Here is a 12,746-nt window from a genome sequence, read left to right on the forward strand (position 1 = left end):
GTTTAAGTCTTTCTTATTTAAGTTATTTCTAAATTGAATATATCACTATTATTCTTGATATATCAGTGTATTAAATTATGCGTGTTGTTTTTAATGTGTTAATTGTGCTTAGGTTATTATTTAAAATGAAAATATTTAAAGTATTATACATTTATATTAATAAGCTGTTTGAATATTTAAAAATAAATATAATTAGCATTTCTAAACTGAAAATAAATGTCAGCAGAAACTCCTATAATTAACACATTATTATTTGATGTACTTATTTTAAAATCCAGATTTACACTGTGTATTAATAATGTTAAAATGAATATCAAAAATCAAATATTAAAGACTTGTTATTAAAATGTAATGATAGTATGTTAGTCTGTGTTGATCAGGTTCTCTTCAAACAGAGACGGATGTATTTCTGTCATCTATGAATGTGTTTGATATTATTCTCCATATGATCCACACACACAGATGAAACACACCCTTCACACTTTATTTCACTTCTTTTTTAAACATCATGTATATCTTTTCTCTTTCTTTTTCTAACCAGGAAGCACTTGGTCAAAACAGAACTCATAAAACAGAACAATATTTCATCAACAACATGATCACAAATACTCTGGTGTGATGTCTGTTTGTCAGATAATAACTCCTCGCATCCTCGAAACCCTCCGTCAGTGATTAAATACATCATTATGACAAGAAGGATCATTAAAAAAACTCTTAAAAAACAGAGGTAATGAGAAATGTGCTTACGATGAATCTGAAGGAAAATGAAGACGGATGTGCAATGATATCATTATTATTATCATTATTATTAATTCCTATGTCTACCTACATGAAAACACTACAACTACTACACCTATAATAATAATAATAATAATAATAATGATGATGATGATGATGCAGACACAGTAAAAGGCCTCCAGATGTTGGTTCTGTGTTCCTCAGGTTCTGTAAGTCTTCAGCTGAGTCCAGATCCAGCAGAACGGTGAGATGGGTGCGAGTGTCTCTGCTTCATCAGGGATCTGGACGTGTGAGGACGAGGACGAGGACGAGGACGCCGTGGGCTCTGGAGGCTTCAGCAGGATCTGCAGGGCTTGGGTTCTCTATGTGCTGCTGATTCTACTGAGCTCGTGTCTGACGGCTGGAAGTGAAGCACACACTCATTAGAGTCTGGAACTGAACCACACACACACACACATCTGGCTGACGCTGGCATCTCAGACGTTACATTGTGTCACTGCTGGGAATCGAACCCATGAGCTGTGCGTCGCAGATGGAGCGCCAGGGCAACATACCATCAATGATCTCATCCTTCACCTTGTGCAGCTCACGAACCACTTCCTCCAGGATTTCCTGTCGATTAAAACATCGTTTGCATTTAAATCTGTATTATAGTTATACAATTTAACTATAATAAAGAATAAAATATAAATACTATAACTATTTAACTATATAACCTACATTCTTCATATATTAATAAATCTGTACTAGTTCTTGATGGTCATCTTCACCTGTTTCATTCTGTCGAAGTCTAATGCGTCTGAGTCACTGATGCTGCCGGCGGCTCGAACCCTGAACACACACACAATCACTGCATTAATCCCATCATGACCTCTGACCCCTGACCTCAGGAGTGTTCGTCAGACAATCTCACAATTCTTTAGTTTTGTTTCCACCGTAGAATAAACAGTGCATGTCTTCACATCTCTATTCCTCAGAACTGACAGAAGAGGACAGTCACGATTATATTTATTGTATGCATTAATCATTCAGTGCTGCTCAAGTCTGACAAGTGCAGCTAGAATATTAATCATAAACATGATTCACTGATCAGTTCTCGATCGCTGAGTGACGTCTCCTTCGAGTCCAGTGTGTGTGTTGTGTTTCTGACCTGGACACCAGCGAGGATCTCACACACACACACACACACACACACTCACATACACACACAGACTCACACACACACACTCACACACTCACACACACACACTCACACACACACACACTCACACACACACACACACACACACACACTCACACACACCTGAGCTCACTCTTCCTGCTCTGCTGTGTCTCAGATGAAGAGGAAGCTGCGCAGCTCTGTCCCCGAGACGCCGGATCCTCCTGAAACACACCAGAAACATTCACAGCTCACACCAAGGCCTGCACATGTATACTTTAACACTATTATCATTGTTTTAACTCTAAAATGAAGATATAAATATATAACTCACGCTCGGGCTCTCTCCGTCCCTCTTCTCATCTGCTGCTCTCCGTCTGTGATCAGAAGTAAAGTGTGTGTGTGTGTTGATTATCAGAGTGTGTTATGTGTGGCGTGTCACAGGCGGAGAGAACACACACACATCAGAGGTGCTCAGTGAAGGTGGTGTTGTGTCTGACCTGCGAGCGAGCAGCGCGTTCATCTCCTCCATCAGACCTCCTCCGCTGCTCCGGTTCACTTCCGGCCTGGCTCCGGACGCAGAGCTTTCCTCCGGCTGCACACACACATCAGCACATTATCTGATCAGCTGCGTTCACTGACATTACCCGCCTCTTTGGGAAGCTTTTAGTGCAGTTTTCACGTGAGATGAGACTCTTAAGAGTAAAGTGTATATAAGAGGTTTTTCACAGAAATGACAGAAGAGCCATCTTTTAAAATCTGAATCTTCTTCCGCTGTAAACACCATCAGTGACGATGAAGGAGCTTTATTTTCAAGTTTAGGCTGCAAAACGTTTATTTTGAACGTGATTAATGAAGATGAAGGATCCGTTTGTGGCTCCCAAAGACCTTTCAGTGATCAGTTCTTCAAACAACTGTTTATTTCTAAGAGTAAAGAACATGTGAATCATCTGAAGAATCACTATAATGAACCCTTGGTAGATAAATGGCTGTTTTAGTGTAATAGAAATGACTATATATGAAATTTACCATTAAAACCATTAAAGACAGACCCACTGTGAGCTACAAGGTGGTTATTTGATTGTACATGCTCTCGTTGAAGTCGTGTGTTCACCTAAATTCAGCCTGTTTTTGAAATAACCACATTGTGGTGAAAAACTGTTCAGAAAATTCCACCAATCAGAAAGTCACGGCGAGCTGATGCACCAAGAGCTCCGCCCACTGCCGCCAAGCAACGCGAATGACGCAATCGAGTCTCAGATTATTTCAGTGTTTGTATATTATATGGATATTTTGTAATAAACCTACAATATAATGTTTCTACAAATACTTTGCTTTATTGAAGCCAATGAGCTCAGTCTTTTTTGCCTGATTTTCAAACACGGTTTTGCTTCAAGTAAACGTTTGTCGTGTTGTGATGAGACGATGTCGCACCCGTTGCACGCGGCGCAGTTTGGCTCCGGCGATCATGGCGGCGAGACCCGAGGGGGCGTGGCTATCATCCTGGGCGTGACCCCCGTACCCACCTACAGGCAGAGGAGGCGGGGGAGGGGGCGGAGCTCCAGCAGAAGGGGGCGGCGGGCCAGGCGGGGGAGGGGGGCAGGGACCACCCATCGGCAGAGGAGGCGGGGCCACAATGGGAGGAGCTACAGACAGCACCGCGGGGTGACCCTGAAACGGGGATCCTGGGAAAACACAGAAATGTCTCATTACTCCAGCGCTTCACACTCCTTGCTTGAGCAGCTCTACAGAAGACAACAGTGACATCATTCAGATCAATCAGTGTCAGTGACCTGGGTTGGACGATCGTCTCTCCCGCTCGCTCTGCGCCTGCATCTGCTGCTGCTGTATTTCCATTTGCCTGCGGATACAAACACACACTACCCATCATGCACTGCACACAGACCTCACTCAAACACTAACAGTCGAGAGGTTCAATGCTTCTGGAAGAGTCTCTTCTGCTCACTCAAGGCTGCATTAATTCGATAAAAATACAGTCAAAATTATTAAATATTATTCTAATATAAATCATCTGTGTTCTGTGTGAATCTGTGTTAAAGTGTAATGTATTTCTGTGATGCTCCGCTGTATTTTCAGCATCATTCCTCCAGTCTTCAGTGTCACATGATCTTCAGAAATCAGAATAATATGATGATTTGCTGAATAGAAATCTTCTAAATGTCACTTTTGAGCAATACATCCTTGATGGACAGAAGTATTGATGTATTTTTCTGGGAACATTGGTGCTGTGTTTCATATCTGATCTAATAATGAGTCTGAGAATCGATCGGGAAGCACAGTGAGAGATGTGGAATTTTACAGATGCATGATGGGACGGCAGAAGAGCAGCTGCTTCCTGTGACCAGCAGAGGGCGACTGTGTGTGTGTTTCACTGACCGCATCAGAGCAAACACTGCTGTGCTGATTCATCATTTAGTGGAAATTAACACTTCTATTCATCTGGGATGCATTAAACTGATCTAAAGTGACAGCACAAAAGTGTTTACAAAACATAAACACAAAAATGTTACAAAAGATGAATGAATGCTGTTCTTTTGAACTTTCTGTTCATCTGTGAATCCTGAAAAATAAAATGTATCACAGTTTCCACAAAAATATTGAGCAGCACAACTGTGTTCAACACTGGTGTGTGAATGTGATTTATACAGTACGGTTCATTTATAGTGTGGTATCACAGCAGTGTGTGTGTGTGTGTGTGTGTGTGTGTGTGTGTGTGTGTGTGTTTGTGTGTGTGTGTGTGTGGCGCTCACCGTCTCTGGACCTCCACTTCTTCTGAACTCAGCCCGTTCTGGACTTGACGTTGAACAGCTGGACCTGAAAGAGACCAAGAACAGTTTGAGGAACATGACAGCATCATCATGTGTGTGTGTGTGTGTGTGTGTGTGTGTGTGTGTGTGTGTGTGAGTGTGTGTGTGTGTGTGTGTGAGTGTGTGTGGTACCTGGCTCCTGGCTGCTGAGCACGTTGAGGGCGAACAGCATGGCGTTGGAGAAGGTGCTGGCCTCCTCTTTACTGGCGAAGTTGAGTCCGTACACCTGCCGCGCGTCACGCCACTGGTGGAAGGTGGGCGTGGCCTGGTTATACTTCAGACCCTTCACGATGGAGTAGTTGATGACCACCTGAGGTCAGAGGTCAGAGTGGTCAGGCTCTTCAGTATCACTCTGACTATAGTGAAAATCAATAGCTATGTTTCAATCCACCTACTTTCGGAAACACCAAGATGTGCATTAAAAAAAATATGCAGTCATCTAAGTGGGATAAATGTCTTATCTGGTAAGAAAACGTGCATAAACTACGCTTTCACGTGTGACTTTGCTCTGGGAACTGGACCAACCAATGACGCGATCTCTCCACACAGCATCTGAAATGCTTGAGCGATGTCTCGTTAAAGTGCTTCGTTATAATTAAGTCCCAGAAATGCATTCCCAAACATCAGACTCTCAAAATAAGATAACACGGCCGCGTTTCGTCTGCTCGCTCTAAAGCTCAATTTATCGTATACACAAATTATTACATACAGTGCCTTCTTCATGATATTTTTATTTAATCAGGAAGTGCTCTTCAACTCACTGGATAGAAATGGTGTTTTTTTAAAAATTTGTTGTCACAGACAGAAAACAAACACATTTTCAGATGTTCTTCAGAGTGAGATGTTGTATAAGTGGTGATCTGGTTAGTCAGTGTGAGACACACACCTGCTGGTCCTGCAGTTTGACTCCCACCACGCGGAAGCTGCTGCTGCTGGTGTTGTGGTAGATGTTGATTCGGCTGAAGCCCTGCTGACCCGGTTTGATCGGCACCCATTTCTTGCTGGTGTCGTCGTAGACCATGACGGAGGCGCGGGCCTGACAGATGCTCTGCTCGCTGAAACAAACCAAACACACAGCGGGTCAATCGATGCAAACACACTGCGCTCAGATCATCACCCGTTAACAACCCGTCTGATACCAGATCAACCATGTCCTGGAAACCACCCCAGGGCTCCACTGTGTGAGCATTTCACTCGCATTTGACACTAAAAATAAATGTGTGCAAACTGGAAAATGTATTTAGGAGCATGAGTGCGAATACAAAGCAGCCTAACTTACACAGTAGCTTATAACAAACTTACTAATTTCTTCAATTTATTTATGTACATACCATGGTTCAACCTATTATTAATTCCTCATTGTGATTAGGATATGTCCCCAAAACCTTCAAACTGGCTGTTATTAAGCCTCTCATCAAAAAAACCACAACTTGACCCCAGAGAACTAGTTAATTATAGACCAATCTCGAATCTCCCTTTTCTGCCCAAGATACTAGAAAAGGTGGTATCCTCACAATTATATTCCTTCTTAGAGAAAAATGGTATATGTGAGGATTTCCAGTCAGGATTTAGACCGTATCATAGTACTGAGACTGCTCTCCTTAGAGTTACAAATGATCTGCTCTTATCATCTGATCGTGGGTGTATCTCTCTATTAGTTTTATTGGATCTTAGTGCTGCGTTTGACACAATTGACCACAACATTCTTTTGCATAGACTTGAACACTTTGTTGGCATCAGTGGAAGTGCATTAGCATGGTTTAAATCGTACTTATATGACCGCCATCAGTTCGTAGCAGTGAATGAAGATGTATCATATCGATCACAAGTGCAGTATGGAGTACCTCAAGGCTCAGTTCTAGGGCCGCTACTCTTCACGCTTTATATGTTACTCTTGGGAGATATCATCAGGAAACATGGTGTTAGCTTTCACTGTTATGCTGATGATACTCAGCTCTATATTTCCTTGCAGCCCGGTGAAACACACCAATTTGAAAAACTAATGGAATGCATAGTCGATATAAAAAACTGGATGACGAGTAATTTCTTACTGCTAAATTCAGAAAAAACAGAGGTGTTAATCATAGGACCTAAAAACTCTGCTTGTAATAACCTAGAACACTGTCTAAGACTTGATGGTTGCTCTGTCAATTCTTCGTCATCAGTTAGGAACCTAGGTGTGCTATTTGATCGCAATCTTTCCTTAGAAAGCCACGTTTCTAGCATTTGTAAAACTGCATTTTTCCATCTCAAAAATATATCTAAATTACGGCCTATGCTCTCAATGTCAAATGCAGAAATGTTAATCCATGCATTTATGACCTCAAGGTTAGATTATTGTAATGCTTTATTGAGAGGTTGTTCTGCACGCTTGGTAAACAAACTACAGCTAGTCCAAAATGCAGCAGCAAGAGTTCTTACTAGAACCAGGAAGTATGACCATATTAGCCTGGTCCTGTCCACACTGCACTGGCTCCCTATCAAACATCGTATAGATTTAGCTTTAACGATTCGTGATGGATTATAAACTATTTGCACTTTCCTTGTAGGTGCATTCAGATAGTATATAGTGTATTTAATAATCTCAAAACACTTACAGCACAAAGTCTGACAGTTGGTGCAAACTCTTTAGTCTTGGTTGAATGTTTGGTAACAGTTTATATGAAGCCCATATTTACAATACATTATAATTGCTTAAGAATACCCTTATAATGAAGGCACAATGCATAATAACAAATAAATGTAAAATTAAAAAACAAATGCAAATAAACTGTACAGCAATCTCTTTACAGTGTAGTTTAGGTGTTTATCAGTTGGTACTCAAACGAGCAGGAAGAAAAATTGAAATAAAAACACTTGCGAGCTGCGAGTATCTTCCAGACCGGACGGCAGCAAACACTGTGTGGCTATTCTCTACAACTACACTTTACACTGTCACAGACGCTCAGTTGTTTTCCAAAAATACCTTAATAGGATTTATGCCTATACACATAACACACAAATACACTTCTAATATCCAAATCTGTTAAAGGATTATTAGGCTGCATTAATTAGGTAAACCGGAACCGGAAACACTTCACATAACACCCGATGTACTTGCTACATCATTAGAAGAATGGCATCTACGCTAATATTTGTCTGTTTCTCTCTTGTTCCGAGGTCACCGTAGCCACCAGATCCAGTCTGTGTCCAGATCAGAGGGTCACTGCAACGTGTTTAGACTCCAGTGTTGTCACGTGATTTCATTATAATGCATGTTTAATTCAGCCAGGGACATATTTAGGATTTTTAATCTAGCTGCATGAAAGATATTCTAAGAAGCGTCTAGCAGTCATGTAGATAACACCGCAGTGGACTGTACTACGCTACAGCTGCTGAGTGCTGGCAGTCATGTGACCTTCACTTCCTGTCAGAATGAGAGAAGGCAGATGAACATCAGTGTCAGAATCACACAGAGCATCACTGCAGAGGCTCTACGGTTTATTTGTGAATGCATCATTCATCATCATCACGTTTATGCATGCAGCCAGTGTGCAATAATACATGTCTCAGACTGCAGTGCAAGTTTAATTCAGCAGCTGCCATGCACTCAGCATCTCACAAATGTAATTCTTTTGCATTTTTAATCCAGATGCATGAAAACATGTCTAATGCTATAATATAGCATTAGAAATAAAACATTATAATAAAACATAGTAAAAATACCTGACTGAACGACCTCAAACGAAACACACTGCTCTCTGGACACACACACACACACACACTCAAACACACACGCACATTAAATCTAAATCTAAAGAAAAGAGTCATTTTCAGCAGTTTTATCCTCCTCCAGGTGAAAATCACAGCACATAAACCCATCAGACATTGAGATTCATCTGAAACCCATCTGAGACGCTCGTCTCCAGCCAGAGATAACAGTCCTGACACACTCACAGAGCGAGGAACAGAGCACAATATGAATCTGGACGTTACATAAGCAGAAGACACAGCTTTGGTTTGGAGCAGAAAAACAGAACCACAGAGATCTGGTCTGAATCAAGACCGGCTCGTCATCAGGATTTACTGTAAATAACAGAGCTCTGACGGCTGTAATATTCACAGAAACTCTGCTCCAGCAGGGAAAGCACATCTCATCTCTCTTTAGTTTCTACAGCTGATCACAGCACTGCCAGATCAGGAGATGACTCTATCGTCTCCAGAAGAGCAGCTGAAATCAAGTGTGTTTCATAATGGATGAACTTTACAACATTAACACTGTTATGTTCCTTTTTATTACTGTGAAGCTGCTTGGAAGCAAACTATGAGACTGTTTCTGTCGCAGAAAAAAAAACTTTTTATTTTGCAATTCTGAGATATAAACTGTGATATAAACAGAACTGTGAGATGAATAAAAAATCAGTTACACTTTTTTATTTCATGGTGGAAATGAAAGAATATAAAACAAAACAAAAACTGAAAATTGTGAGATGTAATTAATAATTACTTTATATCTCAAAATTGCAAACTCTGAGAAAAAAGTTTAAATTGTAAAACAAATTGTTGTAATTATAAACTAATTTATTATCATAATTATTAACATTTTATCCCATGGTGAAAACAAGCTTCCATAATAATCTCTATAAAGCGTTAGAAATAAAAGTGATTTAACTGACCCAGATTAACCACAGAACCGATCCAGAACTGGTTCTAGGGTTATTTCACATTTATTCTCCAGAAGAATGAAAGGGTTTAAAGTAAATCTGCTGAGCTCTTGTCATAATCTCTAGGGATGAATCTAAACAGAAAATGATTTAATACCTCATTTAGCAGCTTTACATCTGTTTGTAAATGAGATACAAACTCGCAATTTCTGACTTTATATCTCACAGTTCTCAAAAAAAGAAACTGAATTGTAAGATTAAAAGCCATAATTATTATTTTTATTCCATGGCAGAAATGTTTTTTTTCACATGAAACACATTAGAATCAGTAAAGACAGCAGCTCAGATGAAGAGTGTTCTCATGTGACGTCTGAGCACCTGCTTCTGCTGAGGATTAACCCACACAGATGTGCTTCTGCAGCATCACACACACACTCACACACACTCACTCGCTCACTAACACATGCAGGCACGCACTCACTCACTCACACACACACACACACACACACACACACACACACTCACTCGCTCACTAACACATGCAGGCACGCACTCACTCACTCACACACACACACACAAACACTCACACACACACTCACTCACACACACACACACACACACACTCGCTCACTAACACATGCAGGCACGCACTCACTCACTCACACACACACACACTCACACACACACACTCACTCACACACACACACACACACACTCACTCGCTCACTAACACATGCAGGCACGCACTCACTCACTCACACACACACACACACACTCACACACACACTCACTCACACACACACACACACACACACACACTCACTCGCTCACTAACACATGCAGGCACGCACTCACTCACACACACACTCACTCACACACACACACACACACACTCACACACACACTCACACACACACACACACACTCACTCACACACACACTCACTCGCTCACTAACACATGCAGGCACGCACACACACACACACACACACACTCACACACACACACACACACTCACACACACACTCACTCACACACACACACACACACACACTCACTCGCTCACTAACACATGCAGGCACGCACACACACACACACACACACACAGACACACTCACTCACTCACTCACACACACACACACACACACACACACACACACACACACACACTAGGTTTGTTGAGTCTGTCACTCTCTATCAGAGGAGTCACGGGCTGAGCTGTGGTTGCCATGGTGCTCATGTCTCCGTTACCCAGAAGCCTTTGTGCCGCAGCATCACTGCCTGTGTCTCTGTTCTGACTGGATCTGCTCTCTCCATACACTGACCCACATCTCTATCAGTGAAGTATGGATCTTCCAGCTCGCTGAAGCCCCGCCCACACTTCAGGTGTTTCAGCCTGACCCCCCCCCCCCCCACACACACAGAATCAGTCCGAGGTTCAGTCTGGGTTATCTGCTGATGTGAGGCGGACACAGATCGAATCTTGCACCTCTCCAGGGCCGTCTGATTAATGTCAATCATGCTGTATATTTATTATTTTAAATCGGGATGATGAGGATATGATGACATCATCAGTACTTTAACAACAGCCAATACACGACCACAAACCTGCTTTTTTATTCGATTTTACTTTATTCAACAGTTGAAAACATGAAACCATTAAGGCAGTAGGCATACAGTCATACAAACAAAAGGAAAGAAAGAAAGAAGGAAAGAAAGAAAGAAAGAAAGAAAGTTTGTCGTTACCATGTTTTAACTTTGCCAGGTTAAGAAGAAAAAGTAATAGATGTTCACCTTAAGAGGACACACAGAAGAAGTGGAGATAGTTTCCAAAGACTCATCTAGATCAACTCTGAATAAACACAACAGTTCAGAGTCTGAGTGTTTCTAGCAAGAAAGAAATGAAATAATGTAGGCTATATTCTCCCATATTCTCTGTTGAGTAGTCAAACGGAGACAAACCTGTCAAAGGAGATCAGATGAACATTAATCTGATCGTGAACTCTGCTCATCACATGATCATCTGCAATATTCCTCACACTAAACCATATAATAAACATGAGGAACAAAGCCAAACTATGACATGAGATTGGTTTGATCAGCTGGGGTTAAAGACCATTAATATTCAGTAATTATGTGGATATGACTGCACTGACACTATCAGAACAAAACTGAATCTGATCTGAATAATAACACGAGTTTTACAACACTGACAGTCATATTCTCCTGTTTATTACTGTCAAACTAACTCTATTCTATAAAGCACTGAACATAAACTCACAGTGAAGAACGAGCACTACTTTACACTCTTTACTGTATCACACTGTAGAAACCATCAAGCTGGACATTACACCGTTCCTGACCACTGGACCTCACTTCTGATTATTAGCCACACGAGCCATGTGTACAACCACTCCATCCATCCATTAGTCCTCACACACACACACACACACACACACACACACACACACACCAGCACTGGACCGCTTCCAGAGATCACAGGAACAAAAGAGGATCCGTGTGAAGCTGGATCTCCGGATCTCCGTTAGGACTGATGTCTCAGGACGAGGAGGAACGTACCTGACCTTGATGTCAGCGAGCGGCGCGCCGGGCTCACAGTAGATCTGAGGGAAGTAGAAGCGGTGAGATGGGACGTTAATCTCCATGATCACAGCAGAGGAACAGGTGCTTCTGGAAACCTGCTCTCTCTCTCTCTCTCTCTCTCTCTCTCTCTCCCTTCCCCCTCTTCCTCTTCCTCGTCTCTCGCCGCTAATGCTTCAGAAACAGCATCTCAGTCACCTCAAACATTCCCCGGTGCACTTCCTGAGCGCTCTTCTTCTGATAAATCCCAAGAAAGCCGGGCGGAGCTCTGCATGTGAAGATGAAGATGAGTGTTTGTCAGTGAAGCTGCGCTGATGTCATCCTTTGTCTGTGACAGCAGCAGAGACGGAGCTCAATGAAGGGATGCTGTGTGATGCAGAGACCACCTGACTCCGCCTCCCCACCGCACCATTGGCTCGGAGGATTACAGGCTCCTCCCACTGCTCTCCAGTGAGTATCCTCTCACCAGCCCCTCCCCACTCACACTGATGCTCTCTCTCTCTCTCTCTCACACACACACACTCTCTCTCTCTCTCTCTCGGGATGGAAATCATAATTACAATGAAAAGGCTGCAAACTGATTAGGGCAGAATTAAGGGGGAAATGAAGCTTAGTCTGAATGCTCTGAAACACTAACAAGTGTTCTGCACATCTAACAGAGGACGAGTTCAGAGAGAGAGAGAGAGAGAGAGAGAGAGAGAGAGAGAGAGATGACACTGACACAGTTACTGTAATGGATTGATTGATTTCATAAAACAGCTGACTAGAAATAATACAG

General features: G+C 42.0%; 1 protein-coding gene across 1 annotated transcript; it reads right to left on the reverse strand.

The window, feature by feature from the left end:
• Positions 1 to 463: 463 nt before the first annotated feature.
• LOC113077294 (ena/VASP-like protein) lies at positions 464 to 12,464 on the reverse strand. Its single transcript, XM_026249715.1, has 12 exons — positions 11,948 to 12,464; positions 5,612 to 5,780; positions 4,858 to 5,035; positions 4,669 to 4,732; positions 3,691 to 3,758; positions 3,332 to 3,582; positions 2,398 to 2,492; positions 2,232 to 2,274; positions 2,042 to 2,121; positions 1,509 to 1,569; positions 1,293 to 1,350; positions 464 to 1,138 (listed from the first exon to the last, which is right to left on the reverse strand). The coding sequence occupies exons 1-12, from the start codon at positions 12,031 to 12,033 to the stop codon at positions 1,101 to 1,103; spliced, it is 1,191 nt and encodes a 396-aa protein (XP_026105500.1). The 5' UTR covers positions 12,034 to 12,464; the 3' UTR covers positions 464 to 1,100.
• Positions 12,465 to 12,746: the final 282 nt, after the last annotated feature.

Source organism: Carassius auratus, unplaced genomic scaffold (assembly GCF_003368295.1).
Source record: "Carassius auratus strain Wakin unplaced genomic scaffold, ASM336829v1 scaf_tig00022091, whole genome shotgun sequence".
NCBI lineage: Eukaryota > Metazoa > Chordata > Actinopteri > Cypriniformes > Cyprinidae > Carassius > Carassius auratus.

Coding starts and splice junctions, on each gene's coding strand:
- LOC113077294 (XM_026249715.1), bottom strand. CDS start 12,033: ATGGAGATTAACGTCCCATCTCACCGCTTCTACTTCCCTCAGATCTAC. Junction 5,036..5,611: donor TCAAACTGCAGGACCAGCAG/GTGTGTGTCTCA, acceptor CTCTGACCTCAG/GTGGTCATCAACTACTCCAT. Junction 3,583..3,690: donor GAGACGATCGTCCAACCCAG/GTCACTGACACT, acceptor GTGTTTTCCCAG/GATCCCCGTTTCAGGGTCAC.